Raw genomic sequence first — 19,967 nt, 5'->3', positions numbered from 1 at the left:
AGACCACAAAGAACTACACATTTAAAATCATTAAAAACGAACTCAGAATGTTTATATATATATATATATAGTGGCTGGAAAGATTAATTTTATGTAATAAGTCAGAGAAAATCTATTTTATTCTATTATTGATTACATATTTGTAGAATATTGCTGACGTCCTGTGTTACACCTGAACGCGTCATGTTAAACTGCGCGGTCCCTTTAAGTGTGAAGCCCCGCCCCCTCCGCTAAGCCGCGTCATCACAAATCTCAAACAAACATGGCGGCGCCCTGCGGCTGCTCGGCTCTCCTGGCTGCTTTAGCGCTGTTTGCGGCGGTATTAGCGGTTCTTTATGCGGCAGACATGGATGTACCGGGTACGGTGGTGTGTTTGGCGGCTGTGGCCGGGCTGCTGTTGCCACTGTGGGGCTTCAGGCTGCGGCAGCGGAACGGAGGGACGGAGCGGCGGGTGTGTGTGCTGGTGCTGGGGGACATCGGTCGCAGTCCTCGGATGCAGTATCACGCCTTGTCGCTCAGCAGACACGGATATCAGGTCACTTTTGTCGGGTTTTTAGGTGAGACTGTGAGTTTTACACTTTTTCATTCAATTATTTAGATGTTTCGGTTGCCTGTCAGCTCTTAAATATTGATTTTGAACCTGTCCAAGGCTCGATATGTTCCATTAAACTGAATTTAAAGTTTAAATAACAGCAAAACTTACAAGAACAGATGTATTCTGTAGGTTAGAAGAGAAGTAACAGTGAAAACTAGACCAACACACAGTGCATAATAGTTTACCTTAGAGCTGTACATCTGCTATTTATAAAAAGATGTTCAACAGGTGAAGAACAGATTAATAACAGATAAACAGGCCCAGAACATTTCAGTGTGAAGTGACAGTTAATATGTTTGGTCAAATAAAGCTAGGAAATTACTCAAACTACCTGTAAAGTGACATTAACTGACTGGATAAGACTAAAAATGACCACAAAGAGATCCAAAATCCCTACAACAAATCAAAAAGATGCCAAATTTCTACAAAAACATTCAGAATTATTACAAAAAACAGGATCACATACTTAAATAAACCTAAAATGACACAGATCAGCACTAAAGGAGGCAAACGAACAGCCAAAATATGTCAAATAACCAGAGAAACAAAAATTATTGCAAAGATATGTGAACCAATCTTGGGCTAAACTGTGCGAAAATGTAGTCGTTTTCATAAATATGTTCAGAATTCTGAAGGACTGCTGATCAATAAAGTGCCCAGGCTCTTATTGTATCATCAAGGGTTGAAAAAAAAGACCAATTTTTTAAATTAAAACCCTGTGTGAGTTGTAAAAGTGACGCCATGATGTTATTTCAGACTCCAAACCTCATCAGGACGTCCTGAATGAGGAGAAAATCAGGATTCTTTCCATTGCGGAGGTGAAAGGTGTTCGAGGTAACTGGAAGCATTTTACAGTGTTTTTGTGTCATCAGGAAAGCAGCAACGTCACAGTTAAAGCAAAGTGTTTGATTTTTTATTTTTTTGTTCCAGCGGGACCCAAAGTCCTCACATACGTGTCGAAGGTGGTTCTTCAGTCGCTGCAGCTTCTGTTTGTGCTGCTGACGATGGAGCTGCAGTCTCAGATTCTGATGCAGGTTTGTTGAACCCTGACGTCTTGGATTCACCTGTGCCCGTATGAGAGGCGTAACAGCACTTCTTTACATGAGAACATCCAAAAGCAGCACGAAGCTCTGGTGTTTTCTACTTTATCTGTCCATTCATTCATTCATTCATTCATTCATTCATTCATTCATTCATTTCCTTCTGCTTCTTAAGCATTTACGGCTGCTTCAAGATGAAGACAGTATTTCTGCCTTATTGAGCTAAAACACCTTAAACTTTACCAGAAGGTGTTTTTTTCAAACATACAAACAGTATTATTAGTGAGTATTTTCAATTCTTCTGTTTTAAATGTAAATAATGATAGTGGCCCTTTCACACATGATGAAAATGTACACAAATAAAATTCAGAGCACCTGAGCTTCTCCCAACAGGAATCTGACTGTTTAGGTAGTTTGATTTAGTTTGAGATGTTTGTCGTCTACACAGTGGAGGTGAATGGAGTTTAGTCTATGGTAAAACATTCATAAAAATCCAGCTGCAAGATGTTTTTCCAGAAACATTTTACTCTGGATAATCCTCATTCACAGACATTAGTGTGTTCCTCCTTACAAATCTAAATCAAACCCGTTTATGTCTTTTATTTTTTTCTTATTCACATTATGCAGCATTTGAGTGCCTTACCACAACTGGAAGACAAACATGTTACTTATTCATTTCTGTTTTCTCTGCTGTACCAAAAACACACCAAAACATGAACTTTCTGTACCGTTACACTGCTGTGTTTTATGTTTTTACATACACCAGCACCAGTATGGATAAAACGTTCAGCTCCCAGCCTACTTACAGTCCCAGTTAATTTATAGTGAAATAGGAGAGACCTCACTTTGAGCAGTTAAACTTGTAAATAAATTCATTGATCCTGAATTTCTCAGTAAAAGAGAGAAGTTTAACTCTTTTTAAATGTCCTGATGAACAGCTGGTGAGGCCCTCTCATGACTTTTCCATCACTGCTTTTACAAATGTTCCACACTTCATTCAATTCCAGCTAATTACTGTGTTTGTTTCCCAGAATCCTCCTGGCCTTCCCGGCATCGCCGTGGCCTGGTTCGTGTCTGTCCTCCGCGGCAGCCGATTGGTCATCGACTGGCACAACTACGGCTTCACCATCATGGCGCTGAGCCACGGTCCGACTCATCCTGTGGTTCGACTCGCTAAGTGGTCAGTGTGACTCAGACTGTTTTAAGGCCTGTGTTCCTGCAATACTAAATTCTCACTCTGGGTTTGTGGTGTTTAATTCTTGCTCTGTTTTCTCTGACAGCTGTTTTCTTTCTTGTCTTCAGGTACGAACACTTCTTCGGCCCTCTGGCAACCAGCAACCTGTGTGTCACCAACGCCATGAAGGAGGACTTACAGAAAAACTGGGGCATCAGGTAGCATCTGATTTGTACTTTCTGTGTCGTTTGTTTCATTTTGGTCGACCAAAGACAATTCAGACAGTCAGTAATTTAGGATTCAGTTCTCACTCTGCTGTGAGACAAAAGTTGCTGTGAAAGTTCTTCCATCTTAAATCATCAAGTTCCTTCTGCTCAAATATCTCTGATTTGCTTGAAACTTTTATCCTAAAATTAGGATATTTAAAATAATGTCTGTATCAGCTTGATATGTCAAGTACTTTTTGAGATAATGTTTTTAAAATTTGCCCGTCGACCCACTTTCAGCAGGTTTTTCCCAGCTTGAAATTTGAGGCTGTTTAACAACAAGATCTCAGGATCTATTCATCGCAGATTATTTCATTTATTTGTCAAATATTGCAGATTCTGAATCAATGACATGATGAGAAATAACAGTGGAAGTTTCAGGTTTTTATCTTTAGCAGTTCCTGAGATGTAGTTGTTCAAACAGCCTCAAACTTCAGTTTTACTGTTGCATTGGACTGCATGAGCTTGGCCGACATAACAAATGGCCGACTGTGTTTATGTACAATCTGCTGGGTTGTTTTTTGTCATTGCTGCTACGTTCCTACCTTGGCGCAGCTAAAATGTTGACCTCAGCGGTGGAGCTGATAGAAAGTTTGCAGAATCATTAAAATCATTGCTGGGGACAACGAATTTCATGTCAGACTGCAGTAAAAATCTGTGAACTTTGGGTTTAAAAACGTGAGATCACAGAGCTGCAGATATGTTTCTGACTGTTTGACCTCTGCAGGGCGACGACACTTTACGACCGACCGCCGTCCATCTTCAGAGAGATGCCGCTGAAGCTGCAGCACGGACTCTTCATGAGGCTGGCCGACGTTTATCCTCAGTTTCAGGACAGTGGGTGAGTTATGAGGCGAGACAGAAGGCACAAAAAATGATTTTAAATTAGTGAAAGTGTCACCGAGGAGTTTTAGCCACGAAAGGATCAGTTTGACTGCAAGAAATGAGAATCAGTTTTACTTTCATGAAGCTGTAAAACCTCAGCGTGCAGATATGGATGCAAACATTTATAATCAGAATTAGTTTTGTTGCCAAGTAGGTTTTTGCATATGAGGAGTTTGTAGGGATTTAACAGTAAAGAAGTAGAGAGTTTTTTTTTAAAGATAAAAACATTTCCAAAGAAAACGGGTATAAGACATGTTTTAAGTAATAAAAAGTAATAGAAATATGTTTTATGTTGTCTGTGCAGTTGACAGATAGTTTTTTCGTGGTTTTCCAGGGTCGTTTCTGTGTGTTTGTCACTTGTCCTGGTGAATATGTGGAAAATGTTGCGTGTTTTTATGACTATTGCTGCCTTCACTGATGTGTTCAGGTCTGACGATGTGGAGCTGGAGAAGTCTGTTTTCTCAGTCCGTGATGCTGCTGACGGTGCCGTGACACTGAGGACGAACCGGCCAGCGCTTCTGATCAGCAGCACCAGCTGGACGGGTAACTGACCCCAGAAACACAACAAAATCCTAAATATTGCTCCAATACTGCACTCTGAGACCCATCTAAAGATGGCCGACTAGGAGGTTTGACGACAAAAACTAGTCTGTGATAAAACTCAGAGAATTTAGAGTCACAGTTTCAGCGTGTGTCTGCTGCAATGACCAAAAGCAACTAAAAGTCCAACTCGAAATATGAAGACATGACAAAGACAAATTTATTGATGAACACATCTCACACAGTGTGTTACAGGAAGAGGTGGAAAGGAGCACTGTGGCGCATGAGAAGGACAAAAATAGGAAGACATTTATTTTCAGTCTTCAAACGTAAAAGACAAATGGGAAAACTTTCAATGACTCCTAGCTGCTAACAGTACAGTGATTTTAGAACTTAATATCCTTTTAATTGTCTTAATCAGACAAATAAACTTAACTTTATTAAGAAGGACAGCTGTGATTGTAGCCACTGGAACTGTAAAATCAAATAAAGTAAACAGAAAACCCAAATGTTGTTTGATGTATGTCCACCTTTTGCCAGAAGAGGCCTTCATGGAGACATGTGACCTGCAGTAAACTTGGTCTGAAGACACCTTCAGATAAACCTGAACACACATATGAATAAAAACCTCATAAATCTTTAATTAGAGCTAATAATCAACTGTCAGGATAAATCAATTCAACCTTTATTTAAACTGTTAATACACTGAGGTCTGAAGGCTTTCATTAGAATAAAAGATGTCGATGCACAAATAAGTAACTCGTATAAAAATTATGCTAAAAATGTTCAAAAGAAAATGAAACAACTACAACAAGAGCAGCTGGAGGTAACATAAGTTCAGTCCAGGTGGAAGTTGGTGCAAACACAGATTTATTTAAGAGATTTTAAAGGTCTGCTTTTCCTTTTTCCCTCTACAGAGGATGAAGATTTCTCCATCCTGCTGAAAGCTCTTCAAGGTACAAGCTGTTTAAACTGAAACTAACTCAAATACTCTAATATTTTTCATCACCTCACTAATGTTTGTTCTTCACAGATTATGAAGGTTTCGTTAAAGGAGGAGCTTCGTTACCGTCTTTAGTCTGTGTGATCACAGGTAACGTTTTTACTCTTTTTCTTTAGTCCAGATTCCAGCTCCTTTGTTGTGAAAACACAGATTTTAAAACACATTTAAACAATAAAAAATCACAGAGAGAACATGAGGAATGAGGGAATAATGAATAAAAGGGGGGGGAAGTATATATTAAATAATTTTATTGTGTTAATATGAATGAATAGGAGTTGATTATTATGGATTGAATTTAATTTTTATTTTTTTATTTTTTTTTACATGTGCCTGTAAATCTTTTTGAAAAATCTCTGTGTGTGTGATAAAATTCTATAAAATAAAACTTCCCGGTTTGTATTAAACTTTATGTAGCCCTGTAACAACACTTTTTTAATCTCCTCCCTCTTTTACAAATCCAACTCGTTGGACCACTTTTGTACATTTAAGAATATCGCGGTGAAAACTTCACAAACTTTCCTCTTTTAAGTGTCTTTTTATGTGTTTTTTTTTTTTCAGGTAAAGGTCCTCAGAAGGAACATTACAAGAAAATCATCGACTCTCTACGTTTGGATCACGTTAAGATCTGCACTCCGTGGCTGGAGGCTGAAGATTATCCCGTCCTATTAGGTATTTTTCAGCATGTATTTAACCCTCTAAACATGATTAAAATTGAAATACTGATAATAAGTCAGTAAGTAACTAAGTTAGTACCTCAGTCAGTATGTAACTAGTTTAGTAGGTGACTATGTAAGTAATTAGATCAGTCAGTAACTAAGTCAGTAAGTCCATCAGTAGGAAAATAAATTAATAAATAAAGAGTAAAAGAGAATAAAAGAGACTCTCCAAATCAAAATGTGTCCTAAAGTTTCTGTTCACTTCAGGAATTAAATAACATCAAATTATTAAAACTAGAAAACACCAAGTCACACATGCTGCTGCTGCTGCTATGTGTTAAGAAATGAGTTAAATAATTTTGTTTTTGTCGTGTAGGTTCTGCAGATTTGGGTGTTTGTCTCCACAAATCGTCCAGCGGACTCGATCTGCCCATGAAGGTGGTCGACATGTTCGGCTGCTGCCTCCCCGTCTGCGCCATCAGCTTCAAATGGTGAGAACGCTTTATACAAAACACTTCATGTTTCTATTCACGCCACTGTTAGGGCTGGAATGACAGCAGTATGTAAAACATCTGAAGATACTTGAGGCTGTAGCAGCAGCAACAAATAATCAGACCATTTTGTTTCCTTAATTTCAGGCCATCATTGCCTTCAAGGATTCAAAAGTAACTGGACACGTTCTCTCTTTTGCCCATGAACTAACACTGAAACATGTCCAATTACTTTTGAACTTCTGCAGTTTGTGCAGCGTGTGTTACAATGACTCTCTCTCCCACACAGATCTTTAAATGTCAATGTAAACTGACTCAAATTAACGCTGATACTCGGCTCTTTAATGTCACATCAGTTATTTAATATCAGTGTCAGGACAGTGCTTGAGAGTGTATGGATACTGGAATCCTGCCTCAAAGTTACCTCTGCTGTGTTTGCTAACAGTTTACATGAGCTGGTGAAGCACGAAGAGAACGGACTGATCTTCAGAGACTCTGCAGAACTCGCTCAGCAACTGCAGGTGAGACCAACACCTGGAAACTAATTGCAGTAATATTAATAATAATATTACAAATAGTACAACTACAAATGCTAATACTACTACTGCTACCACTACTACAGCTAGTAATGTTGTTGTTGTTGTTGTTGTTGTTGTTGTTATTATTATTATTATTATACTTTATAATGTTAAAATGTCATACTCATAAAAAAGTGTTAGATGAAATTAACACACATTACGATTTAAGCAGCCAGTTGCACTGTTTGCTTACACTTAGACACGTTCTTCAGCTCATGAACTCTTCATTATTTACTGTTTACGTCACACCACTGTCTGAAAAAGATTCTCCTTGTTTGTTTCCAGTCCCTCCTGTCAGATTTTCCCAGTTCAGACGGCAGACTGGGAGCCTTCAGGAGGAACCTCCGCACCAGCAGGGGGCAGCGCTGGGACGACAACTGGGACCAGAACGTTCTGCCCCTGATCAGTTCAAGATGAACCCAATCAGGAACGCTGCTACAGAGCTAGTTTTTTCCCAGTGGTTGTTTGTGGTACTGCAACAAAAAAAAAACTGCAGCGACATCTGCAACACTACAAAACCAGGTCGGTTATATTTATGAAATGTGCAGTGGATCAAACAGCATTGACGCAAAATCAAAAGCAGGGAAAATGTTACGGCTCATTCCTCATCTCGGAGTCCAATTTTATTATTACGTCAACGTGATGAACACTGAAGTCACAGCAGGAGAGTTTGAAGGACCAACACTCATGTTTGTTTGTTTTTTTTAAGATAATACATTTAAATTCTAGAGGAAGTAAATGTACCCTGATGTGCAAAACACAACAATGATATTTTAGTAAATACGACAATAAAACAGAAAACACAACTTTTTACACAACATGACAAAAAAAAAAAAATGAAAACACCTGAACACATTTTAGAAAACTATTTTGGAAACACAACAAAAGTTTACAAATTGTTTTCGTGTTTTTTGAAATGTTATGTTATTGTCCATTCTGGTGATGTTGTGTTTTGCACCTCAGGGCCACCGTGTACCTCTTCTTATTTACTAAGTCTGGATGACGTGTGGAGTCATGCAGGAAGCGAAACGTCTGATAACTTCAGACTCTTTCAAGGAAACATCAACAAACTCAGCCATGAACACTCACGAGATAAAAACTTTGTGTCGGGGAACTTTTTGTCTTTCCATTCCCGCAGCTTCACTTGAATGTACAAAAGACACTTTGATACGATGTACAATTGTAAATAAAACCTTTATTGTACTAAAGTCACCTGTATAATCTGATCAGCTCGATGGCAGAGAGTCTGTTGTAGGGAAACACCTGTCGGACCGCGTCCGTCATCACCTGGTGGCTGATCCCCGCTTTTTCTGGTAAACAACACAAACAGGTGAGTTAACCGAAGCTGTAAAGTTTGATTATACAGCACTTTGTTCTACACAGAGTTTATTCAAAGTTGATTAAATTAATCAAAAGCCTTAAAGTCACGTTAAAGTGCACAGATTTATAGAATAATTAAAATCACTGACTGGGACTAATTAGGGCACATGAGAGATTAAGTGTGCAATAAAACAGGAAAGTAATCAGTTGAAATTAAGTGGAAAAACAGTACAGACAAGTATGATAACAGTACAGGCCAGACTTTATAATAACGTCGATTATTTAAAAGCAGTGGAAATTAGCGTATTTGGGGCACCTAAGTTGTAAACAGGCTGGTTCTAGTGGCAGACTGCAACAGTCGTGAACAAAAGTTTCCATCCACTTGTAAAGACCATGTTTATCATGAGTTTCCAGTGACTCCGATAACTCAGAATTTTCTATGATGGAATCACTAAAACGTGAATCTTGGTCACACAAAAAAAAAAACACACTGCATTTTGGTTCTTCCATAGATTTATTATAGGTCTGCTGGAAATATGACTCGTACAAGAAGGAAGTTCTTCCCTAAAGCTGGACTGAAGTTTGCTGCTTTTCACATAGACAAAACACATCCTGAAGGAAAGTTCTGTTGTCAAATGAAACAAAACCTGAACTATTTGGCCACAATGACCAGAAATATGTTTGGTGTCTAGAAGGTGAGGCCTTCAAACCCCATCAAGAACCTTTGGACTGATGAAGAAACAAGTCTGTGTCAGAAAGCCAACACTTTTAGTTGAACGGCACCAATTCTATTCAGTCAGACAGATGCAGGTCTGCTTTACCACATAAAGTAACAACTGCACACTTTTATGTTCCACCTTGTTGCACTGGATATAACTTCTTGGCTTCCAGTTGGTCTTAAGACTTGAAATCAGAACAAACCTCTCCTGTAGTTACTTACCGAGCTGCAGTTTAAATCCGCTGTAGGTTTCTGGGTTTCTGATGGTGGAGCAGATGAGGATTTCAGGAGACGAACACTTCAAGATGGTAGACAGAAGCTTCACCAAACTAACTGCCACGTCTGGGTCATACACCACATCTGCATCACAGGAGCAAACATCTGTAAGGCTTCACCATTAACGCAATTGAGTCAATCAATAGAATTTGATTTATTTTAGTCACTAGTATTCTTAAACAGAAATACAATTTTAAAAAAGTAGTTCAAGCTTTGAAATTGTGAGAATTTGCCGGTTTTCTCTTTCTTCTGATGTTTTATGTCAGGATTTTTGGGGGATTTTCCACCAATATTTCACAGCAAATATAGAAAAATAAAAGGGCCCTAAGATGGAATCTTGAGGAGCTCCACAACTGATTGGGGAAGTAAAGGAGGCACAATTCCCTGGATTTATGTCTCTTTGTTGTTGTGCTATGTTGTCTGTGGTCATTTTGTGTCTCTTCATAGTTACTGAGTGTCTCTTTGTGGTCATTTTGTGTCTCTTACTAGTTATTCTGTCTCTTCAGTAGTTTTGTGTCTCCTTGTAGTCGTACTCTGACCTGCAGCGATGACTGTGTCGGCTCCAATCTGTCTCAGCTGTTCCTCCGTCGCTGTCGTCCAGTCCAGCTGCACCACGTCGACCTCCGGAGTCGTTCTGTCACTCAGTCCGTTCAGTCGGACGTTGTCTCGGAGTTTCTGCAGGACTGTGGAGTGACAGTCGCTGAACACAAACCTGTTCGGGCTGCAGCAGTGACACACGGTGATACCAGTCAGACCGACACCACTGCCCAGCTCCAGAACCGTCCTGCAGGGAAGAGACAGGTATAAAATCAAAATCCTAAAATCAACAAAAACCAATATGTCAGATTGCAAAGAAATTAAGAGATGAAATTAAGAGTTGTCCTTCAGCTGTGGCTCTATTTTTTACAGTATTTGTCTTTGCAGCAGAATGATGTGAAACTTGTTCACCTGCCTTATTTAATATCTGTGTTCTCAAAAAAATTACATGTATTTGTTTCTCTTTGTTGTTTTTTCACACCTTTCTGTGGTAATTTTGTGTCTATTTGTTATTATGTCATGTCCTTTCTTGTAATATTGTGTCGCTTTACTGTAGTTTTGTATCTTTTTGTGGCCATTTTGTGTCCCCCCATAGATATTTTGTCTCTTTGCAGGCATTTTGTGTCTAGTTCTAGGCCTTTCTTGTCTCTTTGTGATCATTTGTGTCTTTTCATAGTCATTTTGTCTCTATAGATATTCTTTGATCTCAATCATCTACAACATGATGAGAAATAACAGTGCAAATTTCAGGTTTTTACCTTTAATCATTCCTGAGATTTTGTTTTTCAAACAGCCTCAAATTTCAATGTGTACAAAAATCTACTGAAGTGTGTCAACGATATTTCTTTCATGGTCATTTTGTGTCTTTTAGCTGTTGTTTCATGTCTTTGTTGTCATTTTGTGCCCGTTTCTGTGGTTTTGTGTTTCTTGTGGATTATTCCTGAATGACATAATGCTGACGGTTCCACACTGTGCTGGTTCTGCAGGGTTCTGGTACCTCCCGATGAAGTGCTGCTGGTGGTCCAGAGCCCACTCTGCCAGGTACAGAGCTGCCTCCCAGGTCACCAGGCCGGTGGTTCCCTCTGAGATCAGAGCCACGTTCTCAAGCAGGCTGACAGCGCCACCACCAGGCTGCAGGAAGAACAGCAGCAGAACCTGATCAGAACAGCTGCACACAGACGCGGTTCTGTTCATTTCCAAGTGTTTTAGCTCAATGCTGGTACCAGTAAGTAACTCTTGTAGCTCTCGCTGGTCTCCTCGGCTCCGATAACTTCACCCAAAGCATCGTACAGCTCATCCAGAGGATCACAGTCTGCTGCCTCCTGCTGCAGACACACAAAAACACACAACACTCCTTTTGTCACCTGGGTTTTACCTGTTAGTGGTGTGAAGTTCAGAGAGAAACACCTCAACTGATATCAGATGTTTTTTTGTGGTCGTTTTGTGTCTCTTTGTAGTCCGTTTATATAAATTGTGGTCATTTTGTGTCTATTTGCAATAGTGTTATGCTTATTTGCAGCCATTTTTTGTCTCTGTAGTCAATTTGTGTCTTCTTGTGATCTTCTTGTGTGTCTTTGTGGTCGTCTTGCGTCTCTTTGCTGTCATTTTATTACTTATGTGGTCTTTTTGTGGTTGTTTTGTGTCTATTTGTTTTATTTTTGCGTCTCTTTGCTGTCATTTTGCATAGTTTATAGTCATGGAGTATGACTTTATTTTTGTGTTTCTGTCATCTTTGTTTTGTGTCTCTTTGTAGTCATTGTGTGTCTCTGTGGTCATTTTGTGCTTTTTTGCAGCTTCTTTTTTTTTGCATGTCTTTGTAGCTGTTTTTTGTCTTTGTGCTGTGGTTTCATGTCTTTTGTAGTTGTTTTGTGTCTTATTCTGGTCATTTTCTGTCTTTTGTATTGTGTGATTGTTTTGTGTCTCATAGCTGTCGTCATTTGTTGTTGTTTTGTACAGGACTTAACCTCCTTGTGAAAGAAACTATTCCTAAAACTGTAAATCAGATCTAAATGTTGTTAACAAACCACTGACCAGTTTGATGAGCTCCAACAGAAACAGCCTCCTGAATCTGACCGATGGTGGAAACTTCCGGCACAGCGGGTGAAGACAAGTCTGTTAAATTCAATAAGAAAAACATCATTACTGTTTATTTAACGGATATATTCTGATATTTTACTATTACACCATAATAAAGGGAGTTTTTCCTTTACCTGCTTCAGGATCTCTGAAATAAATTCTGATGACTTGTTGCTCTGGAGGTCTTTTTGTACAAACTGTAAAAGCAGAAAAGATTAGAATTAGCCGTTTAATATTTGAGATAGAAACACTGCTTCAAGACGAAGGCACAAACTGGCTTTAGCTTCAGTTACACACTCTTTAAATGCAAATAGTGCATACATAGTTTTTTTAAAAATCATTTTCGCTTTCTGGCTTTGACATTATTTCATAGTTTCTTATTGTGTGTAGTGCAGCAGTTGCAAGCAGTGCAGAAAAATGCAATACTGTCAAATAAATAATACATTAAACATTCATATTCCTCATTTTGTTGGTATTCCTGATGTTTTGTTTTTAAGCTCAACACTGTAATGTCATTATGTCCTTGTGAAAATTATATGATCACTAAATATTATTAAGAGCTACCACATATTTATAGACTTTTAAAGCCTTTTCTTAAATGTTGGTGAAATCACAGCTTACTAATGTGAACCGTCACCGCAAAATACACGTCAACGATATTGATTAAATTAAAATTTACTTATATTTATTATTCTTTCAAGCAACTCTTATCTGAGACTTTAAATCTCAACCTCTGAATCACCTGTGAAGTTTCTTTGTAAATCCAAAGCGCCAGAACTAAGCAGGAACTGAACCAAGATCTAATATAAAAGTAATAAGATCATTTAATTAAATTCAGACCTGCAGATTAATTATATCTGAGCCGAATTACGCAGAGTGCTCCACTGATTTATTTGTGACATAATTTCAGTCGTATTATCTGTATCATGTGTTGCTGGAGAGCGCAGCAGCACGAATTGGCACATTTTTGAACGGCGGCCGGTTCTCTCCGTGGGGCTCCTCTTACTCACAGTCCAGGGAAACGACGGCAGGCGGCTCATGGCGAAAAACGACACCTGGAAGTCCTTTAAAACATCTTCAGCTTTTAATGTGCCGTTTTCTGAGGTTTGGTTCTGCTCTGAATGCTCCATGCTCAACGTGTGTTTGTTTACTTCCTGCTTACCCAGAATCCACTGCGACGATCTGGCGCTGAAGCTACTGGGTAATGTGGTTTATTATTTTATAAAATTTCAACTATAGTAAGAATGATAATGAGAACTGTTGGTATTATTACTATACTTAAATTAAATATAAGTAAAAATGATTTATTTAAATTATTACTCTTTTCATCCTTTATATTTCTGGATTTAATGAGCAAACATTTCAAAAGCAACATACAGATAAGAAACATGTACAACAAATCACACTTTACATAAATGGCTGTACATACACTTTACATATTTTTTGCATGGCCAAACATGCAGAAAATATACTTCAGTAACCCTAAATGTATAACAACTACTGTGCACATATTAATATGAACTAATATTGTATATTAAGTATTGTAAGTAGTTGTACTCACTAAATTATTATTATTATTATTATTATTATTATTATTATTATTATTATTATTATTAGTGGTACATAACATTAAGAAATTAGTCCAGACTTAAGTAATTTATCAAAAAAAAACACAAAATAAATATATAAAGATTGTTTAATCTATTAGTTGCAAAAACAAAGTATTTCAAGTCAAAAATCATTTTCTGAAGCTGTAAACAGTAACCTTTAAATATCTACATTCATCATAAAACGGTACCACACAAAGAGATTTTAACCTTGAAATGGTCTACTGTTGATTGTTTTTGTTATTTTTAGTCTGCTGAAGGTTTTCTTGCCGCCCTTTTCTTGCTGTGTCACTGCAGAATGAGATAAATCTCTTTTCAGTTGGACCAACTCCTCATTCACAAGAGCAGCAGCAACACAGAGCAGATACTGGTGAGGAACAAGCACATTATTACTCCTGATATCATTGTTATATTTTTGGCATATTAGATTTCTTTTTCACCAGAAAAACTGAAAATAACAACTTTGATCATTTTTATATCGTTGTACATTATGAATACAGCAGGTCTGCATTCACAGTTGTTCAAATATAACATATTCCTGTTCCAATGGATTACTTTTATTTTTAAATTATCCCAGTTATTATTATGTATTTGTTCATCTTTCGGTTTGTTTGTCTCTTTCTAGTTGAGCTATATTCATAAAACAAACATTGGATTATTAATTATAATAACGTATGCTTCTTTATTCAAGAATTTAGTTTTCTCACAGGTGTTCATAATACACATACATGTGGATGCAAGCATTTATTGGTGCACAACTTGCACAACGAATGAGAATGGGTAAATGAAAAGAAATTAATTACACAAGTTGCAACTTTACCGAAATCAAAAAATCTAATTAAATAAAACTACATCAATATAATCCAGTATTATTAGTATAAAAATATAAAATAATGTGTAATTATAATTGCTACTATCCTTATTATTTATTGTGATTAAAATTTAAATCAGGATCAGATTTTTAAAGGCAATCATAGGAATAGAATACACGCGGACTCGTGTTTCCCAACGGAGCATTTTACTGGACGGACTGTCAACAACAAAAATGGCGGCGGTTCGCTAGTAGCTGAACTCAGATGGAAGGTGAATCTTGTGTTGGTCCTAAAGAAGGTAAATGTAATGCAGTTTTACACTCATATCTCGTTTTCATACTGACGTTAGACAGCTTGAGGTTCACGCTGCTCGGTTTATTCTCAGTTATTTAATTCAGTTCGATTTTTAAAACTTTTAGCAGAAGAACTGCGGTGAAGTTCGAGCAGCAGTTTGTCGCTTGAGGACAGAATAAACTGGTCTCTCTTATTTATCATATAGACCTTTAACAAGCCGTATTCTATCGGTTATTCCTACATTTATGTGTTGTCGCTAACACTCCGGCTAACCTACTTTCTCGTGCTAGCTGGCTAACTGTCACTACCGCCGCTGAAATCAATGACATTCCTGCCCCGGGCTTCCTCTGTTGCCACAACAACAGTCGATATTTGAAGGACAAAGAAGGAGGCCAGCCGTCCAGTCCAGATATTACAACTCCAGACTCCCGTCAAAAACCGTGAAATTTAGTGTTCGTCCTTCTGTCGCGCTTAAGTATTAACAGACCTTCAGCACTGGAATAACTTTCATGAATATCAGGGATCCACTCTTCCATTCGGCAGGTATTATCCCTGTAATTCTAACTTATTTTCATATCCGTACTTTAAGATTTGGTGGGTGTCACGTCCGGAAGCGACGTGGAAGAGCAGCACAAATGTAGCATGCAGGAGAAATGGTTGCCAAAAGTCACCCAGCTTTATTTTATTAAGCTAATTTGAATTTCAGCTGCAAATAACAATTACTTCATTGTTGCATTGTTGATTAATCCATTTTTCCCCCTCAATTAACTGATGAGTTGTTTGGTCTATTAAAAAAAAAAAATAAAAAATGTCGATCAAATCCAAAGATATTCTGTTTAGTAGAGGAAGAAACAAACCAGAAAATATTCACATTTAAGAAGCTGCAGAGAATTTAGAGCTTTTCTCTTAAAAATGACTCAAACTGATGAGCTGATTATCAAACTAAAATGAGCCTTTAAAATATATAACATTCAACAACAAACTGCATATTTAACATACATGACATACATTTGAGGCATTATTTATAAACCACATGGAAAGCAACAGATATTGAGCCAACAAGCCAAGAGAGGCACAAGATTAACTTGACAAATATATCTTTTATATTCACAAAACTCACCAAGAAAATACATACAAATACAAAAATACAAACAGCACAGATATATAAATTATAGCAAAACCAGATCATTTGCTAATGAATGAGTGATCCATTCAGTGCTGTAGATGATAAGTCCACGTTATTCCTCCAAACTTGGTAAATACAGTCTAACAGTCAGATTTCTTGTTTGGCCTCATTTTCAGATCAGTAATCCCAATTTCTGTCAACAATATTTCCTTTAACACTTTCAGAAGTACTGGAATTCTTCTCCACTGAGTAAATTCTGTAAATAATCCTGAGAGGAGGAACAACTTCACATTGTTATAGCTTGCAGTTCAGCTTACATGGAGCTCACTTGTTGCTTAACAAACCTTTTAAAATCAGCTGAGGTGAGATGAAATACTGTAATAAACTAACTTCGAGAAGTCTAAAGAAGTCCTACCAAGAATTTAACCCCATGACAGTTGTCTTTATCCTCCATTTTTCCATGAAGAGTTTAAAGTGTGGAGTTAAACCTCTGCTCCCTCTTTGTGGTAGCTGTTAAGTTTTAATTATTCACTAACTCCTGGTTGTCTTTTCACAGATCTTTCAAGCTGCTGGAGGCTGATGCTGCAGTGACGTCATGGTGCTGAAGATCTTCTTCCCTCAGTGCTGTAACCGGGCCGACAGCGGGCTGCTGGTGGGCCGCTGGATCGCCGGTCATGACTCGGCCGTGGTGCTGGCGGTGATCCACTACCCCTTCATCCCCGGACAAGTCAAACAGTACATCCAGCAGGTCGGTGCAGCAGCAGGGCAGATGGAGGCCTCACAGATCATGTTGGTCTCTTTAGGAGCCACTTGTGTAAATGAAAAAGATGTTAAATGTGTGCAAGTGGTGGTATAACAGGTAGAAACTTTCACTGAGGTGGAAGGTGTTTGTGGATGATTTGAGCATGAAGCCATGTGAACGTTCGTTCGAATTACCTGTTGGAAGATTGACTTCCTGTAAATTTATTGAACATTATGAAGGATTCTTGCTTTTTAATTCAATTAATTAAAAACCTTTAAAGGCACGACAAGCAAGAAGAACGTTTGGGTTTTGTCTTTCACTAGACTCTCCTCTGACTATAATGTGACCTTAAGAAGAACAAACCACTACTCCAGGGATACTTTTAAAACTCTTATGTCTTTTTGAACTTATTTATTTACGTTAGTTATTTATATGAACTGCAACACATGTTTTTACCTTATTCACTGCTGCATTTTGTTGCCTCGTACTGACCCACGTATGTTTGTACCTCTGACGAAGAACTACCTTGTAATTCTGGAATTTTATGTGCTTTATGTGTAATCTGCAAAAGGAGGGATCAGAAGAACTGTCTCAATCTCAATCTGAATCTGTAATGTGCTGCGATCGATGAGCATGACAATAAAAATCCACTCTAAGCAGCCTGTCAGTGGCTTTAAATGTAGCTGTTAGGACTTAGAAAACTTAAAATAAGCTTGTGTTCATTAGGGTTTAGGTAAAGAAAGACATAACCTGAGTTTGTACCTCCAGTGATTCTACAGCTTTTACATTCAAGCCACAAGACTTCATGTAAAATTGTCCCAAAGACAAGAAGCCCAGATGTTCAGCTAGGAACTTGTAATGTTGTTCTGATGGGATATATACGATCTGCACAGGCTCGTTGACCGGCTGGATGAAAAGAAATGTGAAATCTGTTGCAAAATGAAAAAGAGCTGATTGAAAACTTGTGCCTCCTTTCCCTAATTTAAGCAAAGTCTGTAGTTGGAGATGACATAACTTCTTAACTTAAAATCTCCTCCCTCACCGCTCAGCCTTCCTCCATCTCTTTTCTCCCAGATGCAGGCTCAGAGCGGGGTGGAGCTGTCGGTGCTGGGCTCCTGGAGTTTACCTAAAGAGGGCCAGGAGGGCATGGAGAGCTTCCTCAGGGACCTCAGCACCATCTTCCCCCAGGAGCGCTGGCTCCAGATCAGCCGCCAGATGGGGAAGATGGGCTTCACCTGCGAGATCCTCAACCGGGGTCAGAGTAAGACCCTCAGATTTCTAGAGCAGGAGGCTAGAAACTGTGGTCAGATATTGAGTTGTAAAGACCTCACGCAAGGTTTACTATATTTATGAACCGTGAAAAACTCGTTGACAACGTCAGACCTAAATGCACTTCTTTAATCAGATTTTTAAATGAATGAAGTTTCAGAACTCTAGTGTGCAGCTATAAGTTAGAAATTAGCAGCTGCACAGATCAGTAAAATACATATGTTTGCTCACAAATTTGTTATCTGTCTTGAATCAGTAAAAAGGAAGGTTTACTGAGTTTATAAATTTATTTTTTTTGCCATGACTAGATGGAAAAGCAGCTCAGCGGAGAGTTAAAAAGGAGAAAAAGGAGGAAGAGGTGGACAGTGGTGAAGCAGAAAAGGATGAAGAAGAAGAAGATGAGGAGAAGGTAATCTTCGTCCACTACGAGCAGAGAAAGGTGATGCTGTCGCAGCTTCATCCCATCGAGAGTGGAGACCCCGACCTCAAAACTGATCCACCGTCCGAGCTGAGACAGGTAAAAGTCTGAACGTGAAGCGTCCACACTAGGAATTAACTAATTATCTGCCCAACCGATTACTGAGAGCGGTATTTGGCCTTTTTAGATTATTGGTATCATTATTTTATTGATCAGTTACCACAAAATACATTAAATGTGCTTCTTCTTTCGTCTAGCCAGCTCTCAATGTCCCGGCCGCAGCACAATCTGATTGGCTGTTATATGTCACGAGTAACAGCCAATCACAGCTATTGCTTATACAGAGAGACAAATAAGTGCATTTTTAACAGGAGAGTGTTGTAGTGATGCTCAGATGTCATCACTCCGATTTCAGTTGTACATATTCAATAATAATCATTATTATGAAGACGCCTAGTTAGGAATGACAGGTTTCTGCTATCACACACTGTTACTTAATGTATATATGTATAAATTCACAGTTATCCTTAATTGATATAACCATCGCCCCTAAAAGTGCTGTATCGGTCGATTCCTCATCCACGCTTATCCTGCTGCGTGTTTTCTCCAAATAATTCCTCCTGACGTGAGCAGGTAGTCGTGGATCTCTAACTTATCCTCCTCCTGCTCAGGTGTTCCAGACGGTGGCCCTCAGCCAGCCTCTGTTCTTCTTGGACAAGTACGATGACGGACCTCTGAAGTCGACTCACTGGCAGTCTGAAGGCCGAGAGGCCAGCATCATCGTGGAGCTGCTCAAACAGGCATCGGTGCCGCTCTGCCTGCTGCTCAGCTGGATGCTCTCCATGTGGACGTGGCTCTGCAGCATCCGGTGAGAGACACCACAGTTCAGACAGTGTTTTCATCAGGCATTTATCTGCAGATGTGTGCATAAAAATGTCAGAAAATGCTGCCCACAGTGACATCTTCAGATACTTTGTCCAGTTTAAAACCCACAGAGCCTCAGGTTACTGCTATGTTTGACAGCATCACAACCTCCCGTCTTCATTTTTCTTTAAACCTGCAGTGTGGAACCTTTGTCTCCCCCCTCTGGTAGTGAAAGTAATCACAAAAATGCTGGTGTTAAGACGTATTTTATGGCATTAAGGTGTATTTAATAGTGTTAAGTTGTAGTTTATAGTGTTGGGATGTATTTTGTAGTGTTAAGATGTATTTTCTACGGAATATATCTTTTTGGTATGTGTAGCTTGTCAAAAAAACAAAAGACACGAGACAAATCCTCATGCTGTAAATTGTATTGAATCTGTACTGAGAAGTTGTTTTCTTTTTTTATCTGGTTTCTTCTGCAGGATCTTCAGTCTTTATCCGCTGAGATTCTTGTCCACCAAACTGTCCACATGTGTCCAGCTGAGCTACAGAACCGAACACATGAGGACGCTCAGTTCACCGAAAGCAGCCGCCGGTCACACACAGTTCATGAGGTGGGAGTCTGGTGAAAAGATGAGGTTTTCTGTGCAGACGCGGTGCAGTGACTGGTGGTTTTTATT

General features: G+C 38.7%; 3 protein-coding genes across 3 annotated transcripts in view; 2 read left to right on the top strand and 1 right to left on the bottom strand.

The window, feature by feature from the left end:
• Window positions 1-262: 262 nt before the first annotated feature.
• Window positions 263-8,436, top strand: alg1 (ALG1 chitobiosyldiphosphodolichol beta-mannosyltransferase). Its single transcript, XM_008294490.1, has 13 exons — window positions 263-557; window positions 1,352-1,429; window positions 1,526-1,629; window positions 2,667-2,815; window positions 2,938-3,027; window positions 3,803-3,916; window positions 4,388-4,503; window positions 5,418-5,456; window positions 5,534-5,593; window positions 6,062-6,172; window positions 6,536-6,650; window positions 7,096-7,171; window positions 7,514-8,436. Exons 1-13 carry the CDS (start codon window positions 263-265, stop codon window positions 7,643-7,645), a joined length of 1,479 nt encoding a protein of 492 aa, XP_008292712.1. The 3' UTR covers window positions 7,646-8,436.
• Window positions 8,404-13,299, bottom strand: eef2kmt (eukaryotic elongation factor 2 lysine methyltransferase). Its single transcript, XM_008294484.1, has 8 exons — window positions 13,166-13,299; window positions 12,290-12,352; window positions 12,111-12,191; window positions 11,303-11,404; window positions 11,077-11,210; window positions 10,082-10,326; window positions 9,489-9,626; window positions 8,404-8,538 (listed from the first exon to the last, which is right to left on the bottom strand). The coding sequence occupies exons 1-8, from the start codon at window positions 13,283-13,285 to the stop codon at window positions 8,438-8,440; spliced, it is 984 nt and encodes a 327-aa protein (XP_008292706.1). The 5' UTR covers window positions 13,286-13,299; the 3' UTR covers window positions 8,404-8,437.
• Window positions 13,300-14,798: 1,499 nt separating this feature from the next.
• pigq (phosphatidylinositol glycan anchor biosynthesis, class Q) overlaps window positions 14,799-19,967 on the top strand; it is a 36,003-nt gene continuing 30,834 nt past the window's right edge. Inside the window, exons 1-6 of the mRNA XM_008294488.1 lie at window positions 14,799-14,872; window positions 16,551-16,742; window positions 17,811-17,997; window positions 18,314-18,522; window positions 19,095-19,291; window positions 19,770-19,901. Coding sequence (XP_008292710.1) covers window positions 16,590-16,742; window positions 17,811-17,997; window positions 18,314-18,522; window positions 19,095-19,291; window positions 19,770-19,901 — 878 coding nt within the window. The 5' untranslated portion in view covers window positions 14,799-14,872; window positions 16,551-16,589. The remainder of the gene's footprint in view (window positions 14,873-16,550; window positions 16,743-17,810; window positions 17,998-18,313; window positions 18,523-19,094; window positions 19,292-19,769; window positions 19,902-19,967) is intronic.

The sequence above is a fragment of the Stegastes partitus genome, unplaced genomic scaffold (assembly GCF_000690725.1).
Source record: "Stegastes partitus isolate 25-593 unplaced genomic scaffold, Stegastes_partitus-1.0.2 Scaffold966, whole genome shotgun sequence".
NCBI lineage: Eukaryota > Metazoa > Chordata > Actinopteri > Pomacentridae > Stegastes > Stegastes partitus.
Note: the sequence above shows the minus strand (reverse complement) of the source record. Positions and strands in the feature narration are given on the sequence as shown.

What these genes read in the sequence shown, in the direction of transcription:
- alg1 (XM_008294490.1), top strand. Translation starts at nt 263, where the DNA reads ATGGCGGCGCCCTGCGGCTGCTCGGCTCTCCTGGCTGCTTTAGCGCTG. An exon ending in CACTTTTGTCGGGTTTTTAG is followed by an intron (nt 558 to 1,351) that starts GTGAGACTGTGA and finishes ATGTTATTTCAG; the next exon opens with ACTCCAAACCTCATCAGGAC. An exon ending in TGCGCCATCAGCTTCAAATG is followed by an intron (nt 6,651 to 7,095) that starts GTGAGAACGCTT and finishes GTTTGCTAACAG; the next exon opens with TTTACATGAGCTGGTGAAGC.
- eef2kmt (XM_008294484.1), bottom strand. Translation starts at nt 13,285, where the DNA reads ATGGAGCATTCAGAGCAGAACCAAACCTCAGAAAACGGCACATTAAAA. An exon ending in TGTTGGAGCTCATCAAACTG is followed by an intron (nt 11,405 to 12,110) that starts GTCAGTGGTTTG and finishes GTGTGTCTGCAG; the next exon opens with CAGGAGGCAGCAGACTGTGA. An exon ending in CGACACAGTCATCGCTGCAG is followed by an intron (nt 9,627 to 10,081) that starts GTCAGAGTACGA and finishes CCTGTGATGCAG; the next exon opens with ATGTGGTGTATGACCCAGAC.